Genomic DNA, 17786 nt, shown 5'->3' on the forward strand with positions numbered 1-17786 from the left:
CGCCGCCCGCCGCCTCGCCCGGCCCCGCCTTGGGACTCCGCCGCCGAGCCGCCCGCCGCCTCCACCGCCGGCGACCGGGCCGGATCCGGCCGCCCCTCCACCGGCCGGCGAGCCCCTCCTCTCCTCCGGCGTCCTTCTCCGGCGCCGATCTGCTACAGTGTCGCGAAGAGCTACAGTAAAACCCTAGATCTAATCTGGGAGGTTGATTTTTTTGCTAAGTCCCTAGAATTTCTACTCCATATGCTCCTGTTCGAGACCCCGTATCTCCGCATCCGTAGCTCCGTTTTGGGCGTATGATATATCAAAATCTTCGTCTCGACGAGTACATCATTCCATTCCATTGCATCATTTGCATTTGAGGTCATCTTGATTCCCAAAATGCTGTTAGAAGGAGGCTTCGTGAGTTAAATTGCAGATCCGTTAGTTCATCATGCACTTTTGTCATTTTTGCCATGTTTAATTCGTGCATGATATGCCTGTGCCCCTTTGGGATGAATTGTTAAGCATTTTGTCTTATTTCCAGAGGTGCCACCCATGCATTTTTAGGATGTGTGTGTTGTCTTGTGCAAGCTTGCGAAGAGAGGTACCTGAGATTGCAGATTTCAGGGACTTAGTGATTTTCACTAAGTCTGGGATATTTTAGTTCATGATGCCATATATCCAGCTTGTTTCCTAGTGATCCGTGCCTCTTTTGAGGATGATCAGTAAGGGAGTTGTGATATTTATGTTATGCTCTATCCATCCATGTCTTTGTTTGCATATGTGGAGTGCTCTAGGTTGACTCAATCGAGCTCAACTTTTGCTTCGTGGTTAATCTGGGCAGATCGTCAACTCGTTTGCGATTTTGCCGATGCTATTGTTAGTGATCCATGCATGCTATGCCATTGTTCTTGCCATTTGTAGCTAGCATATTGTGCCTTCTTTCTGGATATATGCTTGCCTTGCCGTGACTTGCACCGTAGTGAGTGCATCGAGCTCATTTACATGCCTTCGCGAGTTAAATTTCTGCATGTCTCAGTTTTCACTAAGTCTGAAAACTGATTGTGTTCGAGCTATGTTCGTGAGCTCGGTAGAGTATTTTGTGAACCCTTTTGGCCCCAGGTCACTTTGGGTGTTTTGTTAATCTTGTTGAGTAGCTCCATTCTATATTCTTACTTGTCATTTTCAGGTTTTGTATCATGTTGTTTTGCTGCTCCGAAGAGGGCTTCGTGATCTGAAATTTCAGGCTAGTGTTAATTTCACTAAGTCTGGAATCTGTTTTGCATATTCATTTTTGCCATGCTTGTTTGAACCTCTTAATGGATGAATTTGCCTATGGCTCAGTGCTAGTGTTTTGTTAAGCATCTTGTGTACATCACTGCCATGTCTTTTTTTTTCATGTTTGGTGGCTGTAGCATGTTCATGTCATTGCATTTAGGAGCCTACTTGCTGTATATCGCAGATCGGTTCGTTTCGTAAAACGCTCGCCATTTCCAAACCGTAACTCCGATTCCAATGATCTTTATATCGTTTTCAAGAGATTTCATCCCCTCTATCCAGTGGCACCCTTGGAATTCCAAGTTGAGGCCAGGTTCATGCATATCCCGCATCGCATCCCGCATCGCATCCCGCATAGCATATCATCATTTCATCATATTGCTTGGTCTTGCACGTGGTTGATTGTATCCTTGTTGCTTGTTTGTCTTGTTGGGTAGAGCCGGGAGACGAGTTCGCTAACGAGGAGCCCGTTGAGTGTGCTTTTGAGGATCCAGTCAACTCTGACAGCTTTGCAGGCAAGATGATCATACCCTCGAAATCACTACTATCTTTGCTATGCTAGTTTGCTCGCTCTTTTGCTTTGCCACTGCTACGATGCCTACCACTTGCTTGTTAGCCTCCCAATTGCATGATTGAACCTCTAACCTACCATTGTCCTAGCAAACCGTTGATTGGCTATGTTACCGCTTTGCTCAGCCCTTCTTATAGCGTTGTTAGTTGCAGGTGAAGATTGGAGTCGTTCCTTGTTGGAACATTTATTTACTTGTTGGGATATCATTATGTTGCTATGTTATCTTAATGCATCTATATACTTGGTAAAGGGTGGAAGGCTCGGCCTCTCGCCTAGTGTTTTGTTCCACTCTCGCCGCCCTAGTTTCCGTCATATCGGTGTTATGTTCCCGGATTGTGCGTTCCTTATGCGGTTGGGTTATAATGGGAACCCCTTGATATTTCGCCTTGATTAAAGCTTTTCCAGCAATGCCCAACCTTGGTTTTACCATTTGCCACCTAGCCTTTTCTTTCCCTTGGGTTCTGCAGACTCAAGGGTCATCTTATTTTAACCCCCCTGGGCCAGTGCTCCTCTGAGTGTTGGTCCCACTGAGCGATGTCCGAGGCTACCAGGGGCAACTCTGGGCTGGCTTACCCGACGTCTGGCTCATCTGAGTGTGCCCTGAGAAAGAGATATGTGTAGCTCCTATCGGGATTTGTTGGCACATTCGGGCGGTGTTGCTGGTCTTGTTTTAACCTGTCGAATTGTCTTCTTGTACCGGGTTGCCGAGTCTGATCGGTGTGACTCGGGTGGAGGTCTATTCCTTCGTTGACCGTGAGAGCTTGTCATGGGCTAAGTTGGGACTCCCCTGCAGGGATTGAACTTTCGAAAGCCGTGCCCACGGTTATGGGCAGATGGGAATTTGTTAATGTCCGGTTGTAGATAACTTTAACTAAACTTAATTAAAATGAATAAACCGTGTGTGTTACCGTGATGGCCTCTTCTCGGCGGAGTCCGGGAAGTGGACACGGTGTTGGAGTAATGCTTGCGCAGGTTGTTCCTCTAGATTCTCGCTCGCGCCTTGCCTCCTCTTCTCGCTCTCTTTTGCGTATAAGTTAGCCACCACATATGCTAGTCGCTTGCTGCAGCTCCACATACACTTGCCTTAACCTTCCTATAAGCTTAAATAGTCTTGATCGCGTGGGTGTGAGATTGCTGAGTCCCTGTGGCTCACAGATACTACAACTCCAGATGCAGGTCCAGGTGTTTCTGCTCCAGTTGACGATTATGAGCTCAAGTGGGAGTTCGACGAGGACTCTCAGCGATACTACGTGTCTTTTCCGGATGATCAATAGTGGTGCCTAGTTGGGGTTATCGATTTAGGGCCTTGTCGCATGTTGGGGGTCTTTTCTATTTTGGCACCGTAGTCGGGCCATGAGTGATTTGTATGATGGATGTTATTTATGTACTTTGATGTGACGTGGCGAGTGTAAGCCAACTATGTTCCTCCCATTTATATTATTTATGTACATGGGATGTGTAATGATTTCCCGACTTGCGACATTGCTTTCAATGCGGTTATGCCTCTAAGTCGTGCCTCGACACGTGGGAGATATAGCCGCATCGAGGGCGTTACAGAATTTTGGCGGCAGAAGGGCGAGGTCACCGGCCAGGGTTGCAGACTAGTTCTGTTGTCAAATTCCGGAGCCAGTAGTGACCGCCATGCCTACCAGGACGAAGCACATGGACGAGATCTCGGAGGAGCTGGAAGCTCTTCAGAGCGAGGTCGCTGCGCTGGGTCTAAAGGAGGACAAGATCCAGGATCAGATGGATCTGGTCCACACTCAGCTACAAACGGTCGAGTCCCTAGAGAAGCAGTTGGGCAAAGTGGAGCTGCTCGTGGAGAACAACGCCAAGGTCCAGCAGGAAATTTTTACGGTTCTTCGGGAGATGCGGAGCGAAAATCCCTCCCCTCCCTTCCCTAGACCTCACGTTGCAGGATCAGTGGTTACTCAACAGGATATACACCAGCAGCAGCACCAACAACCCCAGCGAACAGCTGCAGCGCCAGAAAATCCTACCATAATTCCTCAAGTACAGCAACAGCAACTCCAAAATCCCAACACCAACAGACTGGTCAGTCAGCAACATCAAGTTCCTCCTCTTGCTACACAACAATATCAATCTGATCGAGCAGCTCAATTCATGAAAAGCATCTCCAAAGGGCCAAAGTTGGATTTCCCCTATTTCAACGGAGAAAACCCTCTAGGCTGGATTCGGCAAGTGAATAAATACTTCCAACTGGCACAAACTCCAGATGAATGCAAGGTCGACTTAGCTCTGACTTACATAATCGGCAGAGCAGATAATTGGGTCAGGAGTGGCCAATTAGATAACATCAAAATGCCATGGGATGATTTCTGTAGGCTAATTTGTGACATATTTGCAGATCACAATATCTATGAAATTTTGGAGAAATTCCATAGCATCAAACAGAACACACTTTCAGTAACTGCTTATACAGACAAATTTGAGGAGATCATGGCCATCGTCAGAGCTGAACATCCATATCTGCAAGAGCATTACTACGTGGTCAGTTTTGTAAATGGACTGAAACCTAGCATTAGGTGCAACTTACGGCCTCAAATACCACAAACATTATCTCAAGCTTACTGGTTAGCTCGAGACTATGAGAGTGGCATCCAAGCAAAGTATCAGTCTTATGTCAATCAACAAGAGAAACAGCAGCAGAAATAATCAACCCCTCCAGCTCCTAATTTACAAGTACCTGCTGCCGCACCAGCAACTAAGAAACCAGGCATTTGTTGGCGATGTAAAGGACCTTGGGTTCCTGGTCATAAGTGTAAGCAAGCTCCATCATTTCATGCCGTAGCTGGTACTGACAGTGCACCAGAAATTACCACTGAAGAAGAGGCACAACTTGCAGTTCTGTCAGCATAAGGTCAGTGGGTTGAATCTGATAATCAGTGCATGCATATCTCTGCACATGCCATATTTGGAAACACATCTCCCTCAACTTTAGCAGTCACCATAGTAATTGGAGGCAGACAGGGTGTAGCCTTGATGGATACTGATAGTACCAACACTTTTATTGACCTGAAGTTTGCTATGAAAGCCAATTGTTCTCTGATCAATACCCCGACAAAGAAAGTGTCAATTGCTGGGGGTGGTTCTCTGTTATCAGGTGCTTATGCTCCAGACACAAGCTTTAAGATATGCAATGAACAATTTTCCAATGATTTCACTGTGTTAGAACTACAGGGATATGATGTAGTTCTTGGGTGTGATATGCTCACAAAGCACAATCCCCTCTCCATGGACTTTGAAGCTAGAACTGTTACTATGCTCAAAGACAAACTGCATTCAGTGACTTTTCCTGACTGTACAACTACTGTTGCTCCCAAAATCATTTCAGCAGATAAGTTGGAACAAATGTGCTCTAAAGGTGCAGTTGGTTTCACTATGAGTTTGCAATTTATGACAACAGAAGGCAAATCATTTCTAGCTGCTCAACAAACACCTGAAGATTTTCTGCCTGTTCTGGAACAATATGAGGAACTGTTTAAAGAACCAACTACTCTACCACCATCAAGAGACTATGATCACTCTATCCCTCTCAAGGAAGATGCAACTCCTTCAAATGTGAGACCTTATAGAGTGGCACATTTGCAAAAGGAAGAAATGGAATAGCATATCAAAACTCTGCTCTCCAGGCACATTATCCAACATAGCATGAGCCCTTATGCATCACCAGCAATATCGGTTAGGAAAAAAGGGGGGACCTGGAGATTGTGTATAGATTATAGAAAATTGAATGCACAGACAATCAAGAATAAATTTCCTATTCCTGTTATAGAAGATTTACTGAATGAATTAAATGGAGCAACAATATTCAGTAAGTTAGATCTGAAATCATGTTATCATCAAATCATAATGAAAGCAGAGGACATACACAAGACAACATTCAGAACTTATTCTAGCCATTATGAATTTTTAGTCATGCCCTTTGGACTGACTAATGCTCCAGCAACATTCCAAGCTTTAATGAACAAACTATTTGCACCATATTTGAGGAAGTTTGTGCTAGTATTCTTTGATGATATCATGATCTTCAGCAAAAATCCGGAGGAACATAAAGAGCATTTAAAGATTGTTATGGACATACTGAAGAAAAACAATCTTCCACTCAACAAATCCAAGTGCATCTTTGGAACTCCCACTGTGGAGTACTTGGGTCATGTGATCTCGGCTCAGGGAGTAGCAACTGACCCTGAAAAGATTGCAGTTGTGCAACAATGGCCTGTACCTGCTAACATCACTGAACTGAGAAGCTTTTTGGGATTAGCTGGTTACTACAAAAGGTTTATCCAGGATTATGGAGTAATCTGCAGGCCCCTGCATGACTTGCTGGAGAAAGATTCTTTCCTTTGGTCTGAAACACAGACAACAACATTTAACAAGCTCAAATACAGTCTGACCCATGCACCAGTACTAGCTCTACCTGATTTCACTATCCCATTTGAGCTGGAATGTGATGCTTCAGGTGCTGGCATTGGAGCAGTTCTCATGCAATAGCATAGACCCATTGCTTATTATAGCAAATCTCTGGGACCTAAGCAGCTGCCCTCTCCACTTATGAAAAAGAGACAGCAGCTATACTGGAATCTCTTAGGAAATGGAGACACTATTTTCTTGGATCCTCTTTGATCATCAAAACAGACCACCAAAGTCTGAAGTATATAACAGAACAGAGAATTTCAAAAGGAATTCAGCATAAGCTCATGCTCAAACTGCTGGAGTTTACTTATACTATAGAATACAAGAAAGGAAAAGAGAACAAAGCTACTGATGCACTTTCAAGAAAACCTCAAGTGATGTCTATCTCCATGGCAATTCCCAGTTGGACAGAGAGCATTGAGAACACTTACAAAAAAGATGACAAATGCAAAAGTCTTATAGCTCAACTCACAACTGGCACTACAACACTGCCACTGTATACATATACTGTAGGTATACTAAGATACAAAGATAGGATATATGTGGGCACTGATCCTGAATTCCAACAACAACTTCTGTCCACATTTCACTCCTCTCCTATTGGGGGACATTCTTGAGTGAGAGCCACTTACCACAGAATTAAGAGGATTTTCTATTGGCCAAACCTTAAAGCCCATATAGAAACATTCATACAACAGTGCCCAGTGTGTCAGAGAACAAAAGGAGAACATTGCCACTATCCTGGACTGTTGGACCCCCTCCCAATACCTGATATGGCCTGGAGGCACATTTCTATGGATTTTGTAGAAGGTCTACCTAAATCTCAGGGTAAAGATGTAATCCTAGTAGTTTTGGACAGATTTACAAAATATTCACACTTCATTGCTCTATCCCACCCATTTACTGTCACAACTGTTCTGCAAGTTTTCATTGACAACATCTTCAAACTACATGGAATGCCAATATCTATAGTAACTGACAGAGATACAATCTTTACAAGTAACTTTTGGCAGGCCCTGTTCAAAGCTCTGGGAGTGAAACTCAATATGAGTACAACTCATCACCCTCAATCTGATGGACAGACAGAGAGGGTCAACCAGTGTTTGGAGGCCTACCTCATAGCTATGGCATTCAATGAACCAAGGAAGTGGTGTGCTTGGCTATCTATGGCAGAATGGTGGTTTAATACCTCCTACCACACAACAACTAAGTTCACACCTTTTCAGTGCTTATACGGATTCCCACCTCCACAGATTGGAGAAGTTTCAGTACCTGGACCTAGTGATACTGAGACACAGTCCTTCTTGCAACAGAGAGAACATATGTAACAACAACTGGAACACAATCTGATCATCGCACAACAGAGAATGAAGAAATATGCTGACAAAAACAGAACAGATAGATAGTTTTCTGAAGGAGATATGGTATATCTCAAAATGCAACCTTACAGACTTGCTGCTTTTGGTATTCGGACATGCCTCAAACTAGCTACAAAGTTCTATGGGCCTTTCAGGATCTTACAAAAGATTGGCAATTCCTCTTACAAGCTACTGCTACCTGAAGCTGTTCAGATACACAACGTTTTCCATGTGAGCCAACTAAAAAGACACTTGGGACCGAATGCCATCCCTGCTCCAGGACTGCCACTTGTTGACGCTTCAGGGAAAAACAAAGTTGCTCCTGTCTTGGTCTTGGAAACACGAGCAATTCCTCGACACCCAAAACTTGTCACCCAATGGTTACTTCAGTGGCTGAACATGTCGCCTGAGGATGCGACGTGGGAAGACGCAGACTTCATCAAGTTTACATTCCCTGACTTCTTCAATGCAACAATTCGTTCTTGGTTTCCTTCCAAAGATCCTCGAGGACAAGGATCTGCTTCTGGAGAGGGTAATTGTCAGGACCCAGAACCCCGCAGACAGTTAACTGAAGAAATCGACAGTTTAACTGAAGAAATCAACACTGAAACTGAAGAAATACCGGTCTGGGAAATGGACGACTACGATGGAACCAGCGAGTGACGATCAACGGCTATCTTCAGTAACGGAGTCCTGTTCATCTTCACGTCGTTGCCGCCACCCGCATGACAGCTACAGAACGGGATTAGTGCACGTGACTCGCCACCTGCTCCCTCCTACTTATCCCCTCCTCCAAGCCCGAGCGGGGCATCTTTCCCCTTTCTCCAAGTTGTAACAGCTAGCCTAAGGTAGAACCCTAGACTACTTGGTAGAATTCGGGCAGATCCTCGATCTGAACCCCTGTATCTGTACTTGTTGATGCAATTTATTCAATCGGGGCTAGTTCGAGTGCTTGTGTTGCTGTTCGATGTGATTTGGTCCTGTCAAACCAAAGGAGGCTTAGGCTTTGTTTGGTATCAAGGGGGAGAAAACCCAAGGCAACAAGCCCCCACGGGTAATTTTCACACGCACATGGAATTCCCTATCAACCGTGGGGAGAAATTCTGTCACCGTTTGGCACCAAGGCGAGGAAGCTGAGATCCACGCGAGGAAGCGGCTGTATGACGCAGGGAGGGAGCGGTGGCCGTCACCTCTTTTTCGCAAGAGCCAGCGTGGGTTTCATCCCCGACCCATCGAGGCGTGGAAGCCTCTCCAAGGACATGGAAGGGGCGGGGGTGGCCCAATCTGATGGGCATCCAAATGCAGTGGCGGCCTTCCCAGGAGTGAATCAGCCCGTGGTTGCTCCACCCAGGAAATAGGCAGGGATCCCCTGCAACCAAATTAGCCCTTAACATATTTTCTCAACCGCGCGCTACAGTATCAGTCAAACCCAATGGGCCGGCCCAGTCGGGAGTTCTATTTGCACAAAACGCGTCTCCCGGTTGTCAGCGAAACGTCACCGACCGGGCCAGTTTCACGGGCCTGCGTCAACCCACACATCACGACGGCATCAGGCTCCTCGCCGTGAACGAGCCCCATCAACCCCCGTCGACTGCTCGGCTGCTCCTCTCCCAACCATGGCGGCCGTGGCGCCTACCCCCGACAACCTCGAGCCCCCGCCGTCCACTCCTCCAAACACGGCAACCCCACCTCAGGCCACCGTCACGTCCACCCCGCCGAACCAGGCAACCCCTAATCCCCCGGCCTCCAACCCCACGATGTCAAGCCCTAACCCTAACCCCGCCCCCGCCCCCGCCCCCGCCCCTCCGGTCGTCCTGCCGCCGTTGCCCCCTGTTCCGGTATCCTTCGCCCCTTCCTTCCGGCCGCTGGGTGCACCGCCCTCGCCGCAGGTGCAGCAGTACGGTGCTATACGTAATCCGGGCTACCTGATGGGGCAGCCGATGCAGCCGCCAGGCGTGCACCACGCGATGCGTCCGCCGACCATGTACGCGCCCCAGCCGGGTCCGTACATGCAGCAGCCGGGCGTCGCCGTTCCTCCCGGTGGGTCCCGTTCTCCATCCATCTCTAGGCTTATACGATTGAATGGCAATAGATTTATGCTTCCGCCTGATTGTGCCTGGGAAATCTCCCGACGTTCCATGTGCTGCGCTGTAGGAAATCTGGTGGAATCGACTGGATATGTCTTTAACACGCGGGTAGGATCTGGGATTAGGGTTTAGAGGTGGGATGCGCCTGATGCTAGTGATTTACAGTAGTGTTTAGAGCAACTGGCATCCCCTCGCTTGATAACGATGACAGGGTATTTCTCTGCTACAGCGGTGGTCGTGCCGGCCATTACTCCCTTCAGCGAGAGGTGCCGGCTCATGTTTGATTCTGCTGCTCTAACTGAAGCTATAACAGATCATTTTCTCCCTCACTGCATGTGGTATGCTGACTGTTTGAATTTGAACTGGTTATATTTAAATTGTGTGAAATTGATTTAAATGCTTTAGCTTGCCGTTTAATTAGGCTCGGTTTCTGTATGTACTTAGATCCTTCGCCAATGGGTTGTTCAAAAAATGGGCTAAGGTACCATGATTTCCTGTCGCTTAATTTCATGTCAAGTATTTCTTGCTTAATTTGGTTTAAATTACTTCTATCGTTAATAAGAAGTTTAGAGTGAGTGACACATTTGCTTAAGCTTTTATATCTTGAGTAGTGCAATGCAATGGTGTGAGCTATCCCAAGTTTTGCAAATAACCAATACAAGTACGTTATCCTGCCTAATGGGCGCTAAGAGGTAAGGCTAGCTTTCCCTAGTTCTTATTTTATTTGAAAATAATATTGTTTTTTTGTCGATGTTCATCCCGGTTATTCTGAATATGCAAGATACCTGCTTATCTATTTAGTGCTGCTCTTCTTTCCCTGTGTCTTATGCTAGCTTACATATTTTTAAAGGATTAATGTATGCACTCTGTGCTCTGTTTTCTGGACTGTTACTAATGTGGCAGCATAGATGTTTGTTTGTTTCTCTCTTCAGGTGTGCATCGTTATCCTGGACCATATACTATGATGCGTCCATGTTTTCCTCCACGCCCAATGCCTCCTGTTGGTGTTGTGCAAATTCAACGGCCAGCAACAATTCCTGGAATTCGTGGTGCTCCTCCTATGGTAGCCCCTCCTGCCAGACCGCCTGCTCCAGCTGTCACACCTGCTGACAAACCACCAACTGCAGTTTATGTCGGGAAGATCGCCCCAACAGTGGACAATGGTTTGCTTCTTTCGCTTCTTCGGGTATATCACCTTTTCCCTATTATTTTTGTAGTATATTAACATGGCAATGTCGACTTGTACATACTTTAGTCAGTTTTTCTGTTTATGCCATCAAATGCTTTTAGCATGTGTGTTTAAATGTTTTCCCATCTTCAGATTTGTGGACCTGTCAAGAGTTGGAAGCGCACCCAAAATCCAAGTAATGGCAAACCAGTAGCGTTTGGCTTTTGTGAGTTTGAATCTGCTGAAGGCATCCTTCGTGCGACACGGTTGCTGAACAAATTGAGCATTGATGGGCAAGAACTGGTGGTATGCATCATTCTTACATATTTCTTATGATTGTGGAATCGGTGGATTTGATAAATATGGGAACTAAAATGTAATTTCATTCGGAAGGATAAGGACCTGCATATAACCTAATAATAGGACATCAGTTGTTTCTAACAAATTCTTTTTTGTAACAAATTCTTACATATTTCTTATGATTGTGGAATCGGTGGATTTGATAAATATGGGAACTAAATTGTAATTTCATTCGGAAGGACAAGGACCTGCATATAACCTAATAATAGGACATCAGTTGTTTCGAATAAACTCTTTTTTGTAAAAGCTGACAACTGTTTGTAAACTGATTCTTAGTAACTTGCATGTTCCATGTACGAACCAACGGGAACTTATTGAATTTTTATGAGCGTGTTTGGATGGCATCCATGCCACTACACGCCTGGCCTGGACAGGTCCCTGTATTCTCCCTGGCGACTGTTTTGTTCGTGTCCACGAGTAGAAATGCATACCTGGCCTGGCTGGCTCAAATGCGTGATTAGCCTGGTCAAGTTACGAAAGCACGCAAGGAAACACTAGCCTGGTTCGAGACCTGGCAAAAATTTGCCTGGCCTGAACCTTCCCTGAGACCTGCCTGGAAATTGTTTGGTTGATGCCTGAAGAGTGAAACACTAGCCTGGCCTGGAGCTTCTGCTATGGTCATTAGCCTGACTCAAATACCAGGCATGTTGGTTAGCCTGGACCAGGCGTTCTGCACCAGTCGCCTGGCTCAAGCCTGGGGTTCTAATTCTGCTTTTTTCTTGTGGGCCAGCAGCTATTTGCAGTCTGACACATAAATAATTGCTTCACAGGCACAGGACACGAACCGAACGCGTAGCACTCAGGCTGGCCTGGCCAGGCAATTATTTTCATGTCTCCAGGCCGTTGCCAGGCTTCATTTTCTCCCAGGCATGAAGTCCAGGCCTCAAACCAAACTAGCTCAATATCTTTTCCCCAGGCAGTGGGCTTAGCCTGGACCAGGCCTCCGGTTCCCTGCGCCTGGACATGCCTGGCGTGTAATTAACATTTTTTATTCTTTATCTGACACAGCACCAGGCAACTCCGAATCCAAACAAGCCTTTGCCAGGCTAGCCTGGACAGGCACAAAAGGGTCACCTTACCAGGCGTAGGCCAGGCGCCTGATTTTTTCAGGCACGGACCCCAGGGTGCCATCCAAACTGGCCCTATGCCTTTGTCGCTCACATGTTGGTTCCAGACCAATCTGTAAAAATATGTTTCACCTGTTGGATTGATGGAAAATGAGGGCCCACAAATTCTAATTCACAAAGCTTAATTCTTATGTACTGGAACCCTGTGCCGAAGGATTAGAATAATACTTTCCTTTTGCTTCCATGACGTTGTGTTAGGGTATTAGGGATTAATTTTTGAAACCCTGTAGCCTGAAGGCATCCTAGTCATAGAATGCTTGTTTTACCATCATGTGCATGTTTTTAGACATTGTACCGACCAGGGGCGGACCCAGGACGAAAATGTCCCGGTGTCCACGCCTAAATTACATGTGTGGACGCCAAGCTATGTTATGCATATAAAACTAACATACTCAACAACTCTAGATAACCAGTAGTAAATATCCTTATCAAAATAGTGTTGTACTTAAATTTGTAGTTGATTATATGAAGTATTTCGCCCAAGTTGAACAATAAAGCATAAAAATTATGAACACAAGTTTAATCAGCTAAGGCTACACTATTTAAGTTTGAACATGCTAGCATCGAAACAAAAGATAAAACATATTGGTTGAATTTATAATTATGAAGATGTACTTACTTACATTGTGTTGTTCTGAGTTGTGCATTCAAAGGGCAAGGAATGATCCACATAAATGAGAACCACTTGGACTCGATCCTTACTTACCAACACTAGCAAATCGCAGTAATTCAATTCTTAACTGTAACATCCTTGGAACTAACAGCTCTAGACCTACAAAAAAATTTAGAAGGAAGTTATATAGGTACGCACTTGGACTCGATGGTAACGACTTGCGGTACTTTTTTCATCAATTCTCCAACGATTAGGCGCATAGGCCATGGCAACACGGACGCTTCAATGACGATTGGGCAGGTGGGTGAGGCGACGCGCCATGACGAATCTGTGCAGGGGGAGGCAAGAAGCCATGAGTAGGCGCGGATTTTTCTTAGGGTTGCAGGTGTAAATAAAAGCGATCAAAATAGTTGGAGAGAATCTTGTCCTTCCTTATCTCTTCAATTCAGTATATGGCAACGTTGTTGCCACTAACAGCAGTTCCTGAATCAGAGGCACGCAGACCATGGGGAGTGCCCCAGATCCTAAAGACCAGGACTTTCTATACATGACTTTTACAGAACGCGTACAGTTTAGTAGAAATGATCGATAGCCTGGGTCGTGGCTAGCTGGGTACCTCAATGGCCAATAGATGGGCCAGGCCTGTGAACCGTCGCTTCAGCCGGTGTCCATGTACAAATTTTACCGGTGTCCCACCTGATATATCACCTATCACTTAAGGTAATCGGAGAACCTACCCGGTGTCCTGTGACACCGGGTGTGTCTACATGGGTCCGCCCCTGGTACCGACACAATAGATGCTTTTGTCCATAGGTGAGATACGCTACCCAACATTTAAGTGGTAGCAGATAGACCAATTAAATTTCTTGGTTGTTTGGTGTGAAAAACACCTACCGTAACCTTTCTTGTGTACCATTGTTCAGTCATTGAATTATCTGTTACTGTGTGCATAGGCAGAACTTGTGAAGGATCCCTCCATTCGATTGTTACAGTTTATTTCTGTGCTAGTGCCGTGTTCAACCAGCATTTGAATTGGCTTGCAGTTTTTTTATCAAGGATTGCTTAAGGAATATGTTTACTTTGAAAATCCTGCATGATGTAGTCTAATCACATTTCAAGGAGGCCATCAAGATATTTGTTTCCTCAATTGACATGGTTAGACACTTTTTTGTGTTGCCTGTTAAATATATATCTAAATCTTCCATATGTTCTCTCAAAAGTAATGATAATGTTATTATCCCTCCTTATGTATTTTTGAACTCTCCTTATATTTTATTTCAATGCAAGGTTAATATTAATGATGCCACCAAAGAGTACCTGAAGAAACATGTTGAAGAAAAGAAGAAGGTACATGAGAACACCAAAAAGGAGGAAGATGAAGGTGGGGATGGGACTTCTGCTGTTGCTGAAAATGAATCATTGAAGCTTGTTTCTGGTAAAACAGATGAAACAGAAGATTCCGGAGATAAGGATAGTGAAGAAAACACCAAGAAATTTGGGATTGTTACAAATGAGGATTCTGAGGCTGATAAGGCTGCTGCAGAACTAATAAACAGTATTATTGAAGAGTGGTTAAAGACTCGACCCCTGCCGCCGCCACCACCACCCCCGCCGGTTCAACCATCTGCTGACATCTCATCCAAACATAACAACGGGGAGTCTGTTGTTGACATGGCAATGACTGGTATGGAATAATGGTAATAGTTTTTTGGCCAAATTTGCATTTGAATAATATGTATTTCATCACTGCTGCAGATTCTGAAGATAATGATGATTGTGTTGACAAAAGGACAGTTAGTGAAACTGAAAAGACAGAAAATGACTCTCTTGATAGGAGGAAAGATAAAGAGCATGACAAGGAGAAGCAGGAAAAGGAAAAAGAACTTCAAAGATATGAGCGTGAGCGTGAGCGAGAAAGAGTCAGGAGGGATAGAGATAAGGAACTCAAGCATAGAGAAGTGGAAAGGATGTACAAAGATCACCTTAAAGAGTGGGAATCCAGGGAGAGAGATAAAGAATATCAAAGACAATACGAGAAGGACCGTGAGAAGGAAAAAGAACGTGAACGCAAAAGGGAGATCATGAAGCAGGAAGATGAAAGCGATGAAGAGGATTCGAGGAAAAGAAGACGAAGGAGCAGTAACGCACTTGAAGAGAGGAAAAGGCGGAGGCAACGTGAAAAACAGGAAGACTTCGCGGACAAATTAAAAGAGGAACAGGAAATTGCTGAAGCAAGGAGGCGTGCAATAGAGCTGCAACAGCAGGCAGATGAAGCAGCTGCGGCAGAGTCTGCTATATTTATGGAGGTTGATGGTGATGACGGGAAGGAAGCAGATGCACCAAACAAGCCGATTGTTTCAGATGATGATAATGTCGTCAGCATTGCTAATGGTGTTGATGCAGGTAAGTAAATATTTCCTCACAAAGTTTATCACATTAGCTACATTCTAGTTCCAACATTTTTGCATCCATTCTACAGATGATGGCAAAACTCATAAGGACTGTAACGGTGATGAAGCAAGTATGGTACCTGGTCAAATTCTAGATATCAAACAAAATAGCAATGCTCCAGCAAAAAAGTTGGGTTTTGGTTTGATTGGCTCTGGTAAACGGACATCTGTTCCATCAGTTTTTGCTGAAGAGGATGACGATGATAATAAGGATAAACGGATAAGACCTTTAGTACCTATTGATTACTCCACTGAGGAATTGCAAGCTGTGGAGGCGGATTCTTATTCTGACCAACCCAATAATATTGTAGCAGCTGCTGAGTTTGCTAAGCGCATCTTGGTATCTAATCAAAAGGAAGAGCAGCCTGAAACCGAAAGGAGTAGGAGAGCCATTGATAGATCGACCCTAAGGGATAAAAGTCGAAATGATGAAGATGGTGCACGTCTTGGTGATGACAGAAGAGAAATGATGCATGATCGAGACAACGACAAGCCCAAGTTAGAGAACAAGAAAGTTTTGGATGCAAAACAATTGATTGACATGATTCCGAGAACAAAGGAAGAGCTTTTTTCCTATGATATTAATTGGGCAATATATGAGAAGGTGAATTATTTTTCTTGACCTTGTATTTTCAGTACTCAAAAGTTGGGTAATGTTTTGTTTCTTCACCCATTTCAAGTTATTTTTATGTCATATCTTTGTGCATGCATGTTATTTCTTTGTTCTGTGAGGTCTTTATGGAAGCAGTTTAGGTATGTTTGCCAGTGGTTACAAAAGGAAAAAAAACACGATGTAGTGCTCCTTAAACCATTGCAGATCTGAAGATATTTTTTCCTGAACAGATACGAGATCCACCGCATAATTATTTCATTAGTATAATGTTAAACCTGTTATTATTTTCATTCCGGTCAACGTGCATAATTCACAATTTGATCTGAGAGGCACCATATGTTGGGTACACAAGTGTAAAGGTGTGTCAGATGGTTTTTACTCTGAAATATTTGATTTTGCTTTCCCTGTTGTGTTTGCGGTGTGGTTGTATTCAACACTAACATCATTGTTCTTTTGTGTCAGCATGAGTTGCATGATAGAATGAGGCCTTGGATCTCGAAAAAGATAATCGAATTTCTTGGTGAGGAGGAATCGACGTTGGTGGAATATATTGTCTCGTGCACCAAAGATCATGTGCATGCATCGAAAATGCTGGAGCTCCTACAGTCAATTTTGGACGTCGAGGCTGAAATGTTTGTCCTTAAGATGTGGAGGATGCTAATATTTGAAATTAAGAAAGTTGAAGCAGGACTATCAGTAAGAGGGAAGGCTTGAAGTTGAGGCAACTGTCTTGTATAACATTTTCTGCTTTTTGTCTGCAACTGTTTTCTTACTTCTAAGCTTATGTTGTAAGACAGCTGCTGTAAACATTTGAGTGAGATTGAATTACTGGTTCCCATATGTTCTGATGTCTATTGTAGAAATGTATACATGAACTGTTGATGCTCAATATTTGATCTGAAATTGCTGCGTACTTGCGTGTTTACAGTGTGCCCTTTTATTGTTTCCAAGTTCCAACAGGTGATTGTAGAATGTGCTAGTGATAAGAGTACATTTACTCTTCAATCTGTACCAACTTGATTTTCTTTGCACATGATGTACATGGTGAAAATTTTCATGAGACTTTGAAAGTGTACTTGTTTTACTTCAACAAAACCGTGGAGAAAAAAAAACAGATAGCACCTGGTTGGAGAAATATTTTTTGGACTGTTCCACTCAAAATTCATGTAAGTTTCCTATAAGAAATCTAACTTCTTCGCCTTGTGTTTGCAATTGTGGTATTCTATTATAGGGTGCGTATTGCGAGCTGAGTAAAATGAAGCCACCACATTGAATATGTCATATATTAGTAAAATGAAGTCACCACATTGAATATGTCATATTTCGTGTAAGAAATCTAACTTCTTCGCCTAGTGTTTGCAATTGTAGCATTTTATTCTAGGGTGAGTATTGAGAGCTGAGTAAAATGAAGCCACCACATTGAATATACGTATAAGAAATCTAACTTCTTCGCCTTGTGTTTGCAATTGTAGTATTCTATTCTAGGGTGAGCATTCACAGATGAGTAAAATGAAGCCACCAAATTGAATAGAGCTTCAATATTCCTATTCTACTTATGATAATCACATGCTCTTGTTTGGACTTTAGAAACTTGACAATATTATTTGTGGCCTAAAGAATTTGTCATTCTGATCATGAATCTTTGAAACATATTAAAAGTCAAGCAAAACTGAACTGTACATATGCTAAATGGGTTGAATTCATTGAGATTTTTCCTTGTGTCATTGGACACATGAAAGACAAAG

General features: G+C 44.1%; 1 protein-coding gene across 2 annotated transcripts; it reads left to right on the plus strand.

The window, feature by feature from the left end:
- The first annotated feature begins 9133 nt into the window (after positions 1 to 9133).
- On the plus strand, positions 9134 to 16954 carry LOC125521850 (RNA-binding protein 25). Of its 2 annotated transcripts, XM_048686910.1 has the most exons (10): positions 9522 to 9663; positions 9940 to 10048; positions 10155 to 10191; positions 10322 to 10402; positions 10643 to 10896; positions 11032 to 11184; positions 14266 to 14662; positions 14734 to 15381; positions 15458 to 16032; positions 16504 to 16954. In XM_048686910.1, exons 5-10 carry the CDS (start codon positions 10672 to 10674, stop codon positions 16753 to 16755), a joined length of 2250 nt encoding a protein of 749 aa, XP_048542867.1. In that variant the 5' UTR covers positions 9522 to 9663; positions 9940 to 10048; positions 10155 to 10191; positions 10322 to 10402; positions 10643 to 10671; the 3' UTR covers positions 16756 to 16954. The 2 variants fall into 2 exon arrangements, with proteins under 2 accessions (XP_048542866.1, XP_048542867.1); XM_048686909.1 differs by lacking the exons at positions 9940 to 10048; positions 10155 to 10191; positions 10322 to 10402 and having other exon boundaries at positions 9134 to 9663.
- The last annotated feature ends 832 nt before the right edge of the window (positions 16955 to 17786 follow it).

The sequence above is a fragment of the Triticum urartu genome, chromosome 7 (genome assembly GCF_003073215.2).
Source record: "Triticum urartu cultivar G1812 chromosome 7, Tu2.1, whole genome shotgun sequence".
In the NCBI taxonomy this organism is placed as follows: domain Eukaryota; kingdom Viridiplantae; phylum Streptophyta; class Magnoliopsida; order Poales; family Poaceae; genus Triticum; species Triticum urartu.

Excerpts from the sequence above, each read along its gene's own strand:
- LOC125521850 (XM_048686909.1), top strand. The coding sequence starts at position 9,240 with ATGGCGGCCGTGGCGCCTACCCCCGACAACCTCGAGCCCCCGCCGTCC. Across the intron at positions 14,663-14,733 it reads TGTTGACATGGCAATGACTG|ATTCTGAAGATAATGATGAT; the intron begins GTATGGAATAAT and ends TCACTGCTGCAG. Across the intron at positions 16,033-16,503 it reads ATTGGGCAATATATGAGAAG|CATGAGTTGCATGATAGAAT; the intron begins GTGAATTATTTT and ends CTTTTGTGTCAG.